The sequence below is a fragment of the Perca flavescens genome, chromosome 20 (genome assembly GCF_004354835.1).
Source record: "Perca flavescens isolate YP-PL-M2 chromosome 20, PFLA_1.0, whole genome shotgun sequence".
NCBI classification, from domain to species: domain Eukaryota; kingdom Metazoa; phylum Chordata; class Actinopteri; order Perciformes; family Percidae; genus Perca; species Perca flavescens.
In genome coordinates this window covers 27358545-27377536 of record NC_041350.1, presented here as the reverse complement: position 1 = coordinate 27377536, position 18992 = coordinate 27358545, and the positions used below count along the sequence as shown (strand labels likewise).

Genomic DNA, 18992 nt, shown 5'->3' with positions numbered 1-18992 from the left:
AAAAACATATTGCACGCACTTTACCTAAAAGGACGTTTTTTTCCTCGCTACTGTTGCACTAAATGCTTGCCGGCACTTTAACTTTGCTAAAAACATATTGCACGCGCTTTGCATAAAAGGAAGGCTACTGTTGCACCAAATGCTTTCTCTTGGAGAAAATTAAAAGAATTGTTGGTTTAGACCTACCCTAAGTGTCTAGAGATAACTCTTGTAATGCTTTGATACTATAAATAAAATTGAATTGAACATTTAACTTACAATTCATTTAAACCACATCCTGCTCAAATGATTATTGTTACTGTTCAAAATTCATAATTAACCGTGATTTAAAATGTAGGCTTCTCTAAAGGCAAGCTATTTATAGAAGAATTCAATACAATTTTGTCTGCTGAAACCCACAACAGAGTCTTTGTGATGCTTTAGATTCATCTTAACTGGCCAGATTTAATTCTGACAGACGGGATGACACACTCAGCTGTGACATCTAAGGATCCGCATCCACTCACTGATATGTTGCCCAGGGAAAGAAAGCTGACTGGTTCAATATGACGCTTGAAAACTTTAAATGGGAGGCTTTGTGCTTTGACAACATAGGAAAGCAGAAATGACGGTGATGCTTGTAATGAATGCGAATGAAATGTGACAGAAAGGGAAATTCGAAATGACTCGCCATTAGATGGAGAAATGTGAGAGAAACGATCTTCCGGTGCATCTTTTAAAGCCAAGTCATATTGCTTCTTTAAGCAATGCACAAACATTTCAAGAGCAGCATGACTTAATACGAGCGTAAAATGTGATAAAAGCATGATTTACTCAAGTAGAACATGAGTACAAACTTAAACAGGCAAAGCTGTCATGAATATTCACCGACTGCAGCAGCGCTACTTATGCTAAAAAATGTATTTGTGCACTTTGAATAGAAGCATCTATTAAATTGCACGTCAGGTCTCCTAATGTGCTTTTACATGCAGAGGCTTGTGTGTATGTGTGCAAATGAATAAACACCTATGCATACAGTCATAGCCCCACACATATTTTGGATCAAAGTGCAGCAAAACTGCGGTCAATTTTCACTGTGACTGGTCAGCTTGTCTGATTTACAAGCTACTTTTCCACTCTATGAAAACAAAAACGTTGGCTGGTAAAATGGCAGAATGTAAATGTTGGCAGTCACCAGTAAAATGTGGTCACTGTTGGGGGAGTTCCTGCATTTGGTGCACAAAACTTTTCCCCAGTGTTGATGTGGCTCCCTGGCTGTAGTTGTGAATAGAGCTCTGTATCTGCATGCTTGGTAGCTGGCGGTGTGTTTATGCAGCCGAGCTACGATCGCAGCTGCACTCGGTGAACCGCGGCTAGTTTGTAGTGTACGTCGTGCCAACGTAACGTTGGTGTTTAATGCCTGTATTTGCTTAATTTGCAACAAGATGAAAGTCAATTAATCTCAGTTTACTCACTGTGTTGTCATCCACTTACTCGGTTTACATCATCACGGAATATACTTGTTTCTGATTGGCTAGCAGATGTCCATAACAATCATGGGAAATGGACTGCATCTATATATCTTTCTACCTTACCGGATAAAGTGTCTACCTCCTGAGCCGCAGCTGCCCATCATACAGTTGTACACCTCGGGAGTTGCTAGTTTATTAAAGGAGAATTTTGGCCAATTTTTACGTTAATCTTGATCGCTATAGGTATGCGAGTACTTTTGATTGAAAAAAACCCCAACCTGGATTGGTCCTAGCAAACTGGAGTTAACAGGTCGAGCTACCCACCGGCAGGATCGAGACAGGGTAGGTGAATTGAAACAATGTCTGAGTTGAAAACGCATCTTGTTGGCACGTTAGGGCCCTGTTCATGTTGCAAAGACATATTAATTGCATTTTGTGTCTGTTAAGAGGCACAAAGGCACTCTAAAACTTGCCCCAACAACTGCCCTTTTAGCTCAGTGGAAGCTCGTAGAGGTAGCTGCAGCAACTCCAGTTTGCTATGACCGATCCAGATCGAAAGTACAGGCATATCTATAGCGATCCAGATTAACGTAAAAATTGGCCAGAATTCAACTTTAAGTACACATAGCTAAACTCAAATTCCCCACCCTATTTATATCACTATGGGTAGTCTAGATCAGGGTTTTTTAGGCCAAGGACCCCTTAACTGAAAGAGAGACGGCGCAGGGACCCCCTACTACATATATTGTATAAAATGAAGTTGCATGTTAAACTCGGCCTACAATAACTTGTATGCCCCCCCATGCATTGACTCTGAGGACCCCCTGGGGGTTCAGGACCCCCTTTTGAAGATCCCTGGTCTGGATATTAGAAACACCTCTCAGTATAACGTAATATTCAACAACACCACAAACTACAGACTCCAAATTGAGCATGAAGTTGAATCAACTCCTCTCGAAACCGTTTCAACAAAAACCTTCATTAAGGCAGGATTTGTTGTAAGAAGAAAGCATTGGTTTGAACTGTCCTGGGACAGAACATTTGGCAGTTAGAGATCAATGTAATGTGCAAACCAATAGGCTTTAGTTATGCAAATATAGTTTTTTTTTTTTTTTTTTTTTTATCAATTTGTAATTTGGACTTTTAGTTAAACACAATTAAACACACTAATGCAGCATGAGGTCATTTTAAATAGTTTCTAATGCTAATGATAATGCACTCTGTAGTGTCCAGATATAGACCATAGTGGACTCATCTTAGAACCAAGACGGCTCTCTTGTACAGCAGATCTCAGTACCTTTTGAAAAAGCACTTTGTAAGTAAGTCCGATATTGTTAATTAGATTTGTTGATATTTGATTACACAACTGAAATGGATTAGTGCTTCAGAGTTGGAGTAGAATATAAAATACCCCATAGCTTTGTGTAGTGGTTAAGTAAAACTGTTAAAGTACTTGGTTTCAGTTCTTCACCGTTTTGCTCACATGTGTACATAATTAGTTTATGGGTGTTTTTGCAGCATAATAAAGGATTGAATAAGCTCAGCATTGCTATTAGGTGTGATGCAGTGAATGAATGCACTGCCAGGATTGGCTGGTGCTGGTTTGGGAGCGCAGGGTGCTCTGGGCCTGGGTTGTGTGCGCTCCATGCTGCCTGCCCGCCTGTGTGCCTCCCCGATCACTTTGGAAGTGATTTGACTGGTTGCCCCCGTGCAAACTCCTTCCCCCTGCCCTCCTCTTGCCTCCATCTTCCGTGTCCTGCCTTGTGAGGGCTTTTAGTTCTCTCAGCTTCAGATCTCCAGCTGCTGCCAGCCAGCCTCAGGAGATCTCCAGTGCAGCTCCCCCCCTCCCCTCCCCCCTCTTCCCCTCCTCTCAGCCTCCTCTGGTCCACCTCACCTTCTGTCTTGCTGGGTGGGATCATATAGAAGATCAGCCCTGTCCTTGAAACCAAAGCACGCAGGTCTGCTAGCGTGTCATTTTTCTTCCTTGCACTCATGGAGATTTACCTTCGTCAGCGAGGTAACATTTTCCACTTGTTTCTCTCGTTCTTTTTCTGCCTCTGTTCCTCGTCTCAAAATCATTCTTTTTCACCAGTTCTTCTTAATAACAGCATTTTTAATTTGTTGCCTTTTTCTCACTCTTCCTGCCTTCAGTGGTGTGTGTGTGTGTGTGTGTGTGTGTGTGTGTGTGTGTGTGTGTGTGTGTGTGTGTGTGTGTGTGTGTGTGTGTGTGTGTGTGTGTGTGTGTGTGTGTGTGTGTGTGTGTGTGTGTGTGTGTGTGTGTGTGTGTGTGTGTGTGTGTGAGAGAGATCGTAGGCGGCTGGTACTCCAGCAGCGTTGGCAGGCAAAATCAGACTGTTGGAAAGCAGTTCATAAACAGCAGCCGAGAAAGTGCAAGGGCAAAGTGGAATGTTAAGTTGAAACACATGCTGCATTCAGAATGGGCTGTGTGCAAGCTGAGCCCTCTCTCTCTCTACCAGCTTTAGTGTGCAGCTGTACAGAGCGCTCACTCTCTTTCTTATGCTCGCTCTCCCACACAATATGTCAAGGTTGCGTCTGTTTGCTTTCATGTGGTCGGAAGTAGCGTTAGAACCGCCTGTTGCAAGAGAGCTTGTTTTAGTCCATCTGCATTGACCCCACTTGTTGCATTCACCAACCGATCTGTTTCATGTAATCAGCACCACACATTATTCTACCCCAAAAACTGAACAGTTTGCCTCAAATTCTTGGTAAATATAACAATGTTCCACCTAATGTATACCAGATACAATATACAAAACTTTTGGAAAGCACAGATGTTGCATTGCAGGAGGAACACTTTGATATAATCATTTTGGCCCACCAAAATTGAGACTCTTTACAATAGTCAAAGTTAATCTGTGGTGACTTCATGACCGTCGAGCAGCTCAGATCATCAAAGCGAAATCAGTTGCACTAAGATTAGTCTGCGAGGACTTCTCCCACCCCACTTTTTTTTTCATTCTACTAAAGAAGAATGGAACTGAATTTAATTATGTTTGTAATGAAAGGCAAATCCCACACTAATTACATTAAAGAGCTGTGATCTCCTGTTCCGTGCCTTAGTGAACATGTCATGATATAGTAGAGATTAGAACAGCCTCCAATTGAATACCCCGCCATGGCGTCGCAGCAGCTATCAGCTGGCTGGGCCACGCTGCGTGTCCGCGTGGACCGGTGTGGTGTTTATCTGGGCCGTGCACGGCTGCCTGACGGAAGTGTTTTGATGCTGATCACAGAGAGGTTAGGAAACCCAAACGGCACCTTTGCCAGCTTGTCAAAGTAACCGTATCTGGGGTTGCCACCAGCTGCATTAATTATAGTGGTGGAAGAAGTATTCAGATTCTTTAACTTAAGTAAAAGTATGTAAGTATCATCAGGAAAATGTACTTAAAGTATTAAAGGTAAAAGTCCTCGATGCAGAAAAATCCTCTTATTTTAGAAACTGGAAACGATCCAAACAGTTCTTGTGATTAATCGTCTAATCATTCCAGCTGGACTTGTAGGCCGTTCTATTGTTGGGTAGTTTAATTTATAATAAAACATCAGATTTTTATAAATTACATGTGTTTTGTTTGCAACAATATTCATTTGCAAAGTAACTAAAGTGGTCAGATGAATGTAGAGGGGTAAAAAGTCCAATATTTCTCTCTGAAATGTTGCGGAGTAGAAGCACAAAGTGGCATGAAAAGAAAAGACTCAAGTAAAGTACAAGTACCTCAAATTTGTACTTAAGTAAATGTACTTAGTTAGATTCCGTCACTTATTAAGTACTTCTCCTCCTCATGGACTGCACCAGATATAGTTCTTGGCACTTGCTTTTGCCATCCTGTACCTGTCCTGCAGGTGTGATATTAGATGTACTGATCCTACGCAGGTGTCGTTACACGTGGTCTGCCACTGCGAGGACGATCAGCTGTGCTTCCTGTCTCCCTCTAGCGCTCTCTTAGGCGTCTCACAGTAGGGACATTGCAATGTATTGCCCTGGCCACATCTGCTGTCCTCATGCCTCTTTGCAGCATGCCTAAGGCACGTCTATGCATATTAGCAGGGATCCTGGGCGTCTTTCTTTTGGTGTTTTTTACTTTCCTAATTTTTTATAACTGTGACCTCAATTGCCTACCGCCTCCAAGCTGTTACTGTCTTATCGACCATTCCACAGGTGCACGTTTATTAATTGTTTGTGGTTGATTGAGCAAGCATTGAAACCATTGTTTAAACCCTAAGTAATTTGGATTTTCACAAAAATTATCTTTAAAATACAGTCTCCTGAAAAAGGGATGTTGTTTTTTTTTTTTTTTATGAGTTTATATTCATAAATAGAAAATGCTGTCTGCTGTGTTTCACAGTTAGGCAATATGTTAGACAAAACTCTTGATGCAGGTTGAACCAAATTTAAATTTGCTTAGAATCGAGAAGCATGTGACCAGCACCCGCTATGGTTGCAAGAGACTGAGCTCCGGCACTCACCTCCGTATTTCACTAAATAACCAGGTCTATTACTTTTTCTTCGACGCCAAATCTTTTTGTCGGTTATCACGGTGACTCAGTGAAACGCCTGCAGGCACGAAAAAAGCTGGTCTCGTTGTCACCTAAACTATCTACTAGTTCAGAGAAATTTGCTAGCATGTCGGCGGCTAATGGAGTGGTGGCTAACGGAGCAACTGATGTGAACATGTTCTCTAATCAGTCCTTCCAGAAAAATGCAGAGTTTTTTTGTGATTGTTGCGGGCAAAAATCCTTGATTGAAAAATTGCGGGAACTTGCAAAAACTGCGGTTTGATGAATAAGAGAAAAAAAAGTGATTCCCCCAACACCACTTTATTTCAAAAATAGTTTACAGATATTCAGTCATCGCAATACGTAAACAAATAAGATACAAAAATATATACAAATAATATAATATGAAAGTAAAAGTAATAGTCTAAACAGAGGGAAATAAAAGATACAAAAGAGACAGACTTTCAAAAATCGTCAATAATATAGACAGCAGGAGCACTTAAACAAAGACATTTCAGATATCAGATATTAAGATAGCTTTCTTTTTGGATACCAATAAATAATTACGTCCCTTCATAACGTTCCCATGGCAACAGGGGAAAATGGCTGCTCTGGTGTGAGTTAAACGCAACAATTTTCAACTTTCTGCTAAGATTATATGTGACTTTTTTGCAACGAAAATGTGGGGATTATGAAATCATGCAAGCTCTGCATATTTTGCGCGGAAATCTGCAATTTATGCGGCGAAAGTGCGGTGTATTTGAAAAAAATGCTGCCCCCGCATAAATATGCAGACTTTGGCTGATTATACATTGAATTATGCGATCGCATAATCGCATTTTTCGGGAGGGACTGTATAATATGGAGGAATTAATCGACTGGGTCTTGGAGAAGCAGCTAAGTGTGCTAAAATCGGTGATCTACAGCTGGGTGAAGGGAGTGCTGGCCGAAATGACTGCCTCGCAGCAACACATTGGGGCAGAAACTGAGATGCAGGAAATCCTGGTATGTGAACCGGACCAATATGACTCAACATGAGCTGCACGCTGAACGCAACTCGGACGTGTGTGCGTTTGATGTGGTCACACATCTTACAAATAGGGGAGGGGGTCTGCGGTCTCAGAGGGTTAGGGGATTTATTTTACTTTTTATGTTTTTGTCACAGAGCAGTTCAGCATTTGCTACAGATTTGTCAGCAAAATCCGGTAGGGTACTCGAGACACGTATGCATGTACGTTTTTAAGATGGCTGAGCTTTCAATCCTTTCAGGTAACATCAGGGGACTAAATGGGCCAATCAAACAAGCTAAATTTCTGGACTATTTAAGAAGGAAGAACATAGACGTGGCGCAAACATAGACGTTGTCTACAAAATAAATACTTGCTGCCTCATCTAGTGACAACACCAAAACCAAGGGCTCCATCGTGTTGCCTAACCAATGAATTGCGTTCTCTCAATTAATATTCACTAATTATAGGGGGAGACATGATATATGGAGGATGCACAATCCTACTAGCAAGGATTACACCTTCTTTTCCACACGTCACCTCACCCACTCCCACATTGATTATATGTTGTGCTCGAGTGAGCTTAAGGCAATGTTCCACACGATTGCAATGGAACCAGCAATCCTGTCTGACCACAATGCGCTGATAACCCCATTCCATTGTGATATGTTAGGAGAAAGATCTAGGAGGTGACAATTTAATAATTACCTTCTCCAGAACGCAGCTTTTGATGCAGAATTTAGAGCCAAACTTGCTGAGTTTATATCAATCAACACAGACTCAGTTTCTGACAGACTCAGTTTCTGACATTTACCTGGCAGGCAACTAAAGGATTTATTAGAGATTTCACATCTTCCTTCGCGATCAACTTGAAGAGGAAAAGAGTTGGAAGAACGCTGTAAATCTTTAGAGCAGACTTGTTTTTCTAAATCTACACATACTCTTCTAGTCACAAGTCGGAACAGAGCTAAATGCCCTGTTCTCACCAACACACTGACCAACGTTAAACAGGTGGAGGAGCAACTACGCTACACCAATAAGTGGCATTTGAACACCCCAATTTGGCACAATACACACTTAATGTCTGGTAACAAACCCTTTGCTTGTAATGGAGCCACTCCCTATTGCACATTCTGCCAACCTGAACAAACATATAGTCTGGGAGTGTGAACAGGTGCATGAGTTTTGGAATAAAACATTATCAATAATATCTGATATGATAGGATATATCCCTACTGACCTGATTGTTTTGTCACTTAATGACAACTCTAAATTACACCTTCTTGGAGACAGAGGAAAGTTTGGCTAGCCGGCTCAACCGCAACCAAGAAAATGATAGCTCAGCGCTGGGGGGGTGAGAGAGGTTTTTGTTCTTGTTCTCAATTGTATTTGTATGTTCTAAATATAAAAAAAAAAAATGTAATCTGATACATCATCTGGGAACCATGAATGTCAGTACAAAATCCAACCAATAGTTGTTGAGACAATTCAGTCTGGAAGTGATGGTCTGAAGGACATGTACTGTATTACTGTACAGCCGCACCACTAGCATGGCTAAAAATATACAGAATAGTAGAAATAGATAAAAATATTTGAACAAACACATTTAGAGTTTTCCCAAGAAAGAGTGTTCTGTAATATAGTACGCTCTGGCACTGACACAGATATAAAAGTATCACACATATTCTAGCTCCACCATATTCAAAATTCAGTTTCCCTCTATCCTTTTTTTCTTTTTTTTCTGGAACCTGTTGAGCAGCCCTCCCGTGCACTGATAACGACCCTTTCCTTCAAAACTCCAGTATGGTTCGAGTGGCTGTCAGAAGCCATTAAAGGCAGACTGTTTTGCGTTCTTAATGCCCGGCGGCAGGCTAACAGACCCTGCTGCGAGATCCTTTTTCGGCCCCTAAAGAGTCACCCTCTGCTGGGCACATAACGAGAGCGCCACCCAGGGCCCCCCCCCCCCGCCGACCTGCCGCTTGGTGACAAAGCGCCGCACACAAGCTGACACTTGAGATTAGCCGCTACAATAACTGTTATCACACATCTTCTCAGCGAGACGGCCTGCAGTGATGACATGACACCGAAGCACCTATCATTGCTTTTTTTTTTTCGTGTTAGCGTTGTCCTTGAAGGGGACTATTTTGTTACTGTATCTCCAATCACAGAGAGAAGTAGGTGGCTTTGTTAGGCCGTTGTCACAAAGCAAGTTTTAAGTACACCAGCTGACAAGGCTTCTGTGATTATTCTAAGCTTAGCTCTTAAATCCCTGCCACTCAGTTCTACCCAATCTCCGGTAGTTTTTCTTTAAAAAAATAACAGAAACTAATGCAAAACAATAACTTAATGAGAGTAACCTTTCAAGATCTCAAAACATCGGCATCCCAAAAAGGGAGCATCATCTCTACAAAGACATTTTGTAGATTAAACGACTACTCAGGAAAGAAAAAGAAGATGAATTACTTTGTGAAGGCTCGCAGTCATTGATGGCATATTTGTGCTCCGAATGGTCAAACGCACTAATCTTGGTGGCGTTAGAGCCACGCTCCGTCCACTGTGATACCCAGGGAATTAAACACCAATGAGATCTACACTGCTGACATATTAAAAAAAAAAAAAAGTTTTCTCTGGGCGTATTGGCACCTCGAACTTCTCTTCAGTGTTCAACAGTCTGGAGGAAAGTGCACCGAGGAGCTCAACAGTAATCAACAGCAACACATTAGCGAGCCAGATGGTGCTGACTACACAAGCAAATGAGACCCCGGGCCGCTCACAAAACACTCACGCCCCCCCTTGTCATCTCACCACAGAGACTAATGCCTTTGGCCCTGTGTTGCTCTCAAGTCACTGTAGATTTATCCACATTCTGACCCATCAAGTCTTTCTATGCATGTATTGTCATTCCTGAGCACATATTAAGTATTCATAGACTAATCTGACATGCGCACAGCTTGGTTTCTCGGCTTTTGTCTTTTTTTTTTTTTTTTTCTCCCCCACCCTGCTGCTCCTTTTTTCTACTGGAATTATATGCAAATCCCTGCTATGCCGAGGAATAATAATAAGCAGGAGCCGTGATAAGTTCTGGTCCAAGGTGTCACCTCGGAGGAAAGTTGTGTGAGGGGAATTCCGCGAGACGCTGTACCCTGATGTTACCAGAAAGAGGCAGTGTTGTGTTGTTGCAGGAATACGTTCATTGTGAGGCAATTTCTTTTGGTGGGGTGAGGGAGAAAAGAGGTTTGTAGGCGTAAGTGTAGAGGCGAGGTGGTATGGCACTGCCAATGTTACCCCTGGCAACCTTGATTAAGACGGGATATCGTTGGTACAATTGCCCTTGTGATGATTACATGGTGAATATTTCTGCCCACGTGTGCAGGAAAGAGGTTTTTTCTTTTTTTTGCACACGCTGTGGACAGCTGAGAGGCCCGGCTGCTGCTGTGTTGTTGCTTTGACAGGCGCCAAGTCTGGATCACTGATAAGCAGACAGACTGGGAGCCTCCCAGTAGTTGTGAGTAACATAAGGGAGAAAAAAAAAAAACTAACCTTAGAAATCCCTTATCTTTAGACCGTCGTTTAACACTAGAAATATGCACATTACAAAATATGCAATTATATGTAAAGGCACAGGCTGACAACATAGTGTCATAAATATACATATATTATCCACAATACATATGCACTGTCTGCCTTTGTGAGCAGAGGCTGCATTATCTCGCTGGTTTGTGTGCCTTTTTTGTCAGATCTGCAAGGTCGAGTCCAGTCTAAAGCATGCATGTTTATGAGAGTATAATGCTGACTTCCTGTTATAAAACCCTCATTAAAGCAGATTTTCTGACCCGGTCTGTTCTTTTTTTTTTCTCCCTTTTGTAGATCGCCTTCTCGCAGCACAGTAACTTCATGGATCTGGTGCAGTTCTTTGTCACGTTCTTCAGGTGAGCAGCTCTCCTCTTCCTCCCTCTGTCAACTCAGTTACTCCAAAGCACAGATGTGTGTGTGTGTGTGTGTGTGTGTGTGTGTGTGTGTGTGTGTGTGTGTGTGTGTGTGTGTGTGTGTGTGTGTGTGTGTGTGTGTGCGTGTGTGTGTGTGTGTGTGTGTGTGCGTGTGTGTGTGTGTGTGTGTGATGCAGTGTGAACCACACTGATGGATCACCAAGGCTGTGCCTGTGCACCAGCCATTACTATGAAGAAGCACTGCAGCTCACTGGTTTATGGGAGCTGCTTAGCTGTCGGCACTTACAGGCAAATGCACACGCGTGCGACTCCTGTTGGCTTATTTTATTCACCTGCATAATGCAAAGACATGCAACGGCTTGGCAGCAAGCAAACAGGAAATCCAACTGCTCTGAAATGTGAATGTGTGTTCCAGTATCCCTTGGAAATCTGTTTCCATTAAATTCAGCAGCACATCATTTATGTCCAACACCAACCCTTGTGTGCCAAAGCAGTCAGTAGTGTGTCCTTTATATAGCACATAGGATGAACATGTAGCACATCCAATTTATAGTTGCATCCCATCTCAGGCTAACAGTGAATAGCATTTTTCTAACCATGACTTTTCTTTTTTGTTTTTTTGGGCCACTAGGGAGCATAGAAACTCCACAACACGGTGAAAACTCACAGCCCTGACATACAGTATAAAACAATTAAAGTTAGGGCTGGGCAGTATGACGATATATATCGTCAAAACGATATAAAAATGGCCATAACAAACGCTGTTTTGGGTGTAACATGCAATAAACCAATCAGAGAGTCATCTCCCATTCCCTTTAAAAGCCAGGCGCGTTTGGACCTTGGGGCATTGCTGTTATGATGGAGGATTTGCAACGTAATATTTTTATTTGTAATCTTTTGCATGTTTGTGTGTTGCTGCACTTCCCTGTGTGTGTGTGTGTGCGTAACAAGCATAGTGTGCACGTGCTGTGCACAAGCCTAGGAGCATTTTACTAATATGCTGTTAAAATAACAATGAAATGCTGCGCTATTGACTTTAGACCAGGTTTTTGTTGGTCAATAGCGCGATCACTTCCCGCTGCCTCAAGATAGCAATACGACCAGAATGCACCTGAACACACCTTGCCGCCCATGGGTGCAGGTGCATGGATGGGAAATTGACAACTGCATCGTTCTTAAACTAGCAAAGACACTTTCGTCGGGCTTTGCGCTGCGCCGGGTGCAAGACGGGGCCCGAGAAGTTAAAGCACTGCAAAACCAAGATTTTTTTTCCAGCTGTTTTGAAATTGCTCATTTCAATTCAATTTCTTTACCATGTATGACAGTTATCACATATACAGTATATTCTGTATCTGCTTATTCAACTGTGTTTGAATACCCATTTGATGAGAAGGAAACAGACATACATTTGGTTTCTTGCGCATTACTTTGCACCCATTGACCCCGCGGTTCATGCCGACACACAGTTGCTGCCTGGTAATTTTTTTGTAACCTTCGGATCTTGAAAGTCAGATGAGAATGTAAAAGCCATTTCTCAGCAGAGCAACGTGCTGCTTTGTAAAGACGGAGACACTGGTTTCGCTGGAAGGGCTGAACACGCGTGCATGTGTGATGACCTGTGATGAATCCCCGAAACCTCAGGAACTGCTGTAATATGTTATCGATTTTTATTTATTTTTTTATTATAAAGCGAGAGGAACCAAAAATTGGGTACGCAACTGTGCTCCATGCATGCTTGACTGCATGTGTGTATTTCCCTCCTGTGTATCCTGTGGACCCAGAGGAGAAATGTAGATCACGTTCTTGCTTGTGTCGTCTCCACAATGCCCTGAAAAAAAAAATTGCACGGCTTGTTCCAAAGTCCTACTGCTTTTATTGATCCAGCCATCCATGTACAAGCGGAGGAGATTTGATGGGGCTGATTTGAAAGCTTCTCTTTCATTGTTTTGTTTTTTATGGCCTGCCCTTTGCCGATACAGTCATGTTCAAAAACAGTATGTTTCACCATCGACTGAAGAAATCACCGTCCACCACGCCGAGGCGTCCTTTGGATGTTATTCAGCTGTAAACGCTGTAGGACTACATGTGCTGTTAATATTGCTCTCTCCCTCTGCATACAAATGCAGCCCCTGCAGTGACTCGCTCATATGATTTGTACACGTGCGTCAGCATTTGAATGTTTGCATGTCAGCATTCGTAGCATGCAACCTGCGCCTGCTGGGTGCAGCAAGAGAACATCACAGCAATCAGTAAAAAAGAACAACATCTCTCTCTCTCTCTCTCTCTCCTCTCCCTGTGTTGCTCACTCCATCTTTCTTTTTACCTTCTCTCTATTTTTTACTCTCCTTTTTCTTCTGTTTTCATCTCTGTCTCACCATCACCCTCTTCTGTTCTCTGTTCCTCTCCGTCACCTCTCCTGGTCTGTCCCTCCTTCCCTCGTCATATATACATTCCCCTTCCTCCTTCCTTCTCCCCCACAATCATCTCTCTTGCCTCACCCCTGCTTTTCTGTCATCCTCCCTATCTCCCTCTTTCCCTCCCCCTCATACTTTCCTCTTTCCATTCTCCTGTCATCTCTTGCTCTCAATCTCTCCCTTCTGTTCCGTATTTTTTTTTGTTTCCTCCTCTAAGTCTCCCTGTGCCCCCCTCTCTTCTGTCCCTTGCTTCCCTCCCTCTGTCAATCTCCCTTGTTCCATCGCCCTCCCTCCTTCCCCACTCTGTCTTCTTTCCTCCCAGCTTCCCACCACTCCCTCTTAATCCCACAGCTCAGTCTTTTACTTTTTATTTTTTCATGTGTGTGTGCTGCTTGCCACTGATTTAGCACAGATGAGTAGAGACCCAAAGTTAGCGAACTCGCTGCTCTTGTCCCCGCTTGCTTCTGGCTCTTTGGGCGCCGCATTGTTTGTGTTGCGGGGGAGGAGAGCGATGCTAATTAACGTGGAAGTTGTTTGCTCTTTCTCACTCCGACTTTCTCCGTGTCTTAATCTCGCTCTCGGTGCTTTCTCTCTCTGTGCCATCGCGTTCCCCGCGGGGACAGACAGATGAAGGTGGTGTCATCCCGTTATCTGCAGCACCAGCAGAGCGAACACCCCGCATTTCCGCAGCCGGAAAACAGCTGCATTAAACATCAGCGTCATCGACAATACAATTCCCTCATGTCCAGCTGTCCAGCAGCTTCTCACCTCACGCTCGTCACGTCGAATCATGGCTTTTAAAACGGCCTCCTTTCAGGGATCCAGCATTTATGGGCAACTTTTCGTGAGTGTTCTAGAATTTGAATGTTGTCTCTAGTTGTGCAAATTGAATGTTTGCCTCCAGGCCTGGAAAATCCTTCGGGAATGTCAAACTTTTCGAAAATATTTTTGGAACCGCAATGAAAATGTGTTCTTGAGCTTTTCTTTTTTTTTTTTACTCAAACTGTCATGATTTTAATTGAAAACTTGGCTGCTGCTAAAGCAAGCCCCCTTTGAAGTCATGGTGACCTGAATGACGGATGTCTTGGCCACATTAGTCCAAACTGCTGGATGGGGGAATCTAAAAGAGCTATCATAAAATGCATCTTTTTTTTTTTTTTTTTATTTTTTTTATGTTGCACACTAGGACATATTTGTCATGGAAATATTTATGTTGTTGCGGGTATTTTTGAAGTTGGACTTTTTACATCCTCTAGCCTACGTTTCTCCTCACCCAAATAGTTCCTAGCTCCTTCGAAAGTGGGGAAAAAAAAATTGTAATAGTTTATCTTGAAGCCACTGTTCAGCAGCTGTCCTGCAAAGGCGCATAGGAAAGTATATAATTTCACAAAATTAACAAAACAAAGACTTTATTGTGCTATTCAGCCAAGTGTTAGCAGTGAGTTTTGCAGAGTTGACCCGTTCACAGCAGTGTGAGCAAAACAAGAGAGACATGATGTTTTGATGTAACTTTAATCCTGGAAAAAGAACCAGGTCAGGTTTGATGAACCTACCAGATTTTTGGAACAAAACATCTCTAACCTGCAGCGGGATCCCAGTTCTTTGTTCTGTTAGTTATTTTTGACGGATACATCAAAGTTACAGAAGAGAAAAGGAGTTTCTGAACTAACCCCCTTGGACACCGACCAATCTCGCCGGCCCGGTGTGGCGTTTAAAGAAACTTGACTTAACCTTCTAATAGTGAGCGCAGCACTGAGGCCTGATGCCCCAGAAAAGTCTGCCTCCCCTGAGACTGTACGTCCCTGGCATATCTGGGCTGCTGACAGCTAATATTAAAACACTCTGCTTTCTGATGGCCACTCACGAGTGCTGGCATATATTTTTAGTACATGACTGCTCCCAGTGGGAAGGGCCCCCTTGATGCTGGCGTTGTTCTGCACCTGAAAGTGTCACCAGTCAAAGCTACTTATTTTATTTATTTTTTAAGACTCTTAAAGAATAGCTTCTGATTCAAGTCTATTTTAATACCATACTGACATACCACACACGTACATTGAAAGAGTCAAATCCGCAGTCAGTCATTTCAGTCGCCTGAAATTTTAATATGAGGCTTCATCTCCCACGCTGTAATCATAGTCCTAATATTATAAAAATTACATTCTATCTGGACTACTTACTGCAGTGAGCTTACCCTTTTCATATAAATTAGCATTGATTGGGCATAATAATATCGGAAAGTTTTATTTGCCTTGTTTCAACAACTCCCAAAATGACTGTTACTTATGCTGCTTTTCCACTGCATGGTACCGCTCGACTCGACTTGCTCTTTTTTTGGTTTTCCATTGGCAAAGGTTATGGATGGTACAGTACCTGGTACTTTTTCTGGCACCACCTCAGCCAAGGTTCCAAGCGAGCTGAGCCGATACTAGAAGATGGAGTTAAAACACTGCAGACCGCTGATTGGCCAGAGAGAACCGTCACTAGCATGACACTGGACATCCTGCACAAACCGGTCATTTTTTAAATAGCCAAGCTACCGTTGATAGCGACGCAATTTTATTTGATTCACTAATCCCAGATTTGTTTTTTTAAATGGAAGCCTGCAAAACTATGCAGTGCAGGTGTTCCTCTGTTTGGTTGCAGATGAAAGGGAAAGTATTCAGCGGGTGTGGCGCTGAAGATTATGTCACAGCAGTTTCGAGTGGCGTTGCTATTGCGATATGAGAATCCTGTTTACACTGAAGGCGTACTATCTGCAGTGGAAACGAAAAAAGTACAGGAAAAGTATACTGGTACCAAAAAAGTGAGTGGAGCACAGTCGTTTGATACAGTATAGACATAGCTTTAGCTACAGCAGAGTACATTTGCCATAACAGTTGTCATAACCGGTGGATCGGAGTTCTTGCAATTTAAAAACTCTTTTTTTGGGACTTTGTCTTATTCACCGTCTCCCTCATCAGCCATCAGCTGTCCATACATTCCCATCTCATCTCTGTGCGTGTTGTAACTCTGTCTGACGCCCCCACTGCTAGCCTAGCTTAGCCCAGATCCTAGAGGTAACCGGCTCCATCTAGCCTACTGCTCCCAATAAGTGACAAAATAATGCCAAAATGGCATTCTGTGTATCCTATTTATGTTATAACAAGGTCACATGAGATACAGCCATCTTCTCACCGTATACATACTGGGAACTATATTCTCAGAAGGCCAAGCACTGCTACTCTCTGCTACTTGGGCGGAGTGATTTGCTCGCTGCACCTGAGTGAACTCCAGGCAAACTCTCTGCTCCTCACCACGGGGCTTCTCAGGTGCTGCGAGCAAATCACTCCGCCCAAGTAGCAGAAGTAGCAGTGCTTCGCCTTCTGAGATTATAGTTCCCAGTATGTATACGCGGCTTAAACGCACCACCCCTGCATTGAGCACAATTAAAAGGAAAAGTCAGTATGATACGCTATATTTTCCTTCTGGTCAACAAATCCCACAAAAAGACCAAAACCAGCCATTAATTCATCCTACTAACAAGTATCCAAAGCTGTATATCTTATTCCTTTGTGCCATAGAGCTCCATTATTGTCCACAAAGTATGATTTGTAAAAAGCCATTAGTGAGCCACAGTTGCACTGGTGTTCCTTCATTACAATAAACAGTAATGACCGTAGACACACCTACACAGAGCTGGTGTGAATCAGCACCAGGCAGACCCAACACCCTTAAAAAAATGTCGTCCTCTTTGAGATGAATTATTAAAATTTAAAAAAAAAACATTTACTGATCTTAATTCACCTCCCTTTGCAGCGTGTTATCACGGTTGTGTATTTAAAATGATTAGTGGTTTGTATTGTTTTGCTGGCTGTTTAAACAGAGGGGAGACGTAATTTGGTTGGGGCAGAGGCATTAAAGGAAGGTACCAGCAGGCGGCCCGCCCTGGGCCAAGTCTGGGTAGGTGGGTGTGTGGGCAGCTGGGATTCGATTAAATGAAAGAATCACCCTGCTGCCATCAAGGAGAAGAAAAACAATTCTGTCCTCTGAGAGAGAGAGACTCCTATGTACATACAGCAGAGGTTTCTGAGGCTTCTCTCTTCTCTGTTCTGGAGTCAAACCGGTGAACAAGTTCTTTACTGCTTTGTTTTTTGTTTTAGCTATGTTATTTTTATATTTTACTTATATTTTTTTATTTTTTTTATTTCTACTCACCTACATTTTAGAGAGAAATATTGTACTTTTTACTCCACTATAGTAATCCGTCATCTTTAGTTACTTAAGTTACCATTTAAGATTATACATGCAGTTTATGAAATATAACGTTTATTAGCAGTAAACTACACTATTTCGGCCTTTGAGCACAGCTGAAATGATTCTTTATTTAAACTGTTAATTAGTGCTGTCAAACGATTAAAATGTTGAATCGCGATTAATTGCATTAATGTCATAGTTAACTCGCAATTAATTGCACATTTTTATCTATTCTAAATGTCCCTTGATTTCTTTTTGTCCCATTATTTCTTTTTTTTTTTTCCTCATTGTAATGTTCTTATCAACATGGAAAAGTGGATTGGCTTGCTTTGTGCTTTTGTCGCCTGGCTTTGACGAGGGGGGCGGAGAATTGGCATCAGCTGTGTGCTCGGCCACCAGCTGTGTGCTCGGCCACCAGCTGTGTGCAGCTGTGTGCTCGGCCACCAGCTGTGTGCTCGGCCACCAGCTGTGTGCAGCTGTGTGCTCGGCCACCAGCTGTGTGCTCGGCCATCAGCTGTGTGCTCGGCCACCAGCTGTGTGCTCGGCCACCAGCTGTGTGCAGCTGTGTGCTCGGCCACCAGCTGTGTGCTCGGCCACCAGCTGTGTGCTCGGCCATCAGCTGTGTGCTCGGCCATCAAGTGGTATTTCAGACTGGACGTGCTGCGATGATAGCTCAGTTCACAACGACAAAACACACAGATCACTTTGGTCTTGTCATTGGAACCATTTGGCAACTTTTTAAAAGTAAACTTTCCATTCAGAATCTTATTGGCATCCATTTCGGCATCTCGCGCTCGCCATCCACTCAAAACGTAATGTTAGCCTGCTACTCTTTGGCTGGCTCGCAAGCCCAAACAAGTGTGTTGTTTAGTTTCCGGTCTAGCTAGATCCGGTGTGTTGTTGTAGTTTTTCTAACGTTACTAGTTGTTGCAACAGCATGTGAAAAAAACTACAAACTTTGCTAGGCCAAAAAGAACGTTAATCTAAATTGACGCTGTTAAAATGGGTTTGCGTTAACGCCGTTAATAACACGTTTAACTGACAACACTACTGTTAATATATTCAGCAAAGCACATTCAAAATGACCTAAATAAAAGCTAATTGGATGCTCACCTATAACAATGTTGAGGACACTGTGATCTTGGTTGGTCTCTAGCGGTATGTCCGCTTCAGCACACATTACAACAAAATCTTCCACAAACTCACGCCTTGCATCTATTGATTTTGTCGTTGCCTCCATGGTAACCTGGAGGGATTTACCCGCTGTGGATTTAGCTTTGTTCTTGAGATGAACTTTTGATTTCAAATGGTTGTTACGTGTGTCTTTGCGGGTCCAGTCGACAGTATGTCGACAAAACTTACAAAACATCGTTGTCGTTGTCCAGACTCATAGTAATCGTTGGGGTATTGTTCAGCCCGGTATTT

The 18992-nt window shown here is 42.7% G+C and overlaps 1 protein-coding gene across 3 annotated transcripts in view; it reads left to right on the top strand.

The window, feature by feature from the left end:
• Positions 1 to 18992, top strand: part of atrn (attractin) — a 175428-nt gene that overhangs the window by 85037 nt on the left and 71399 nt on the right. For all 3 annotated transcript variants that reach the window (XM_028565848.1, XM_028565847.1, XM_028565849.1), the window contains exon 25: positions 10841 to 10902. In XM_028565848.1, coding sequence (XP_028421649.1) covers positions 10841 to 10902 — 62 coding nt within the window. The remainder of the gene's footprint in view (positions 1 to 10840; positions 10903 to 18992) is intronic.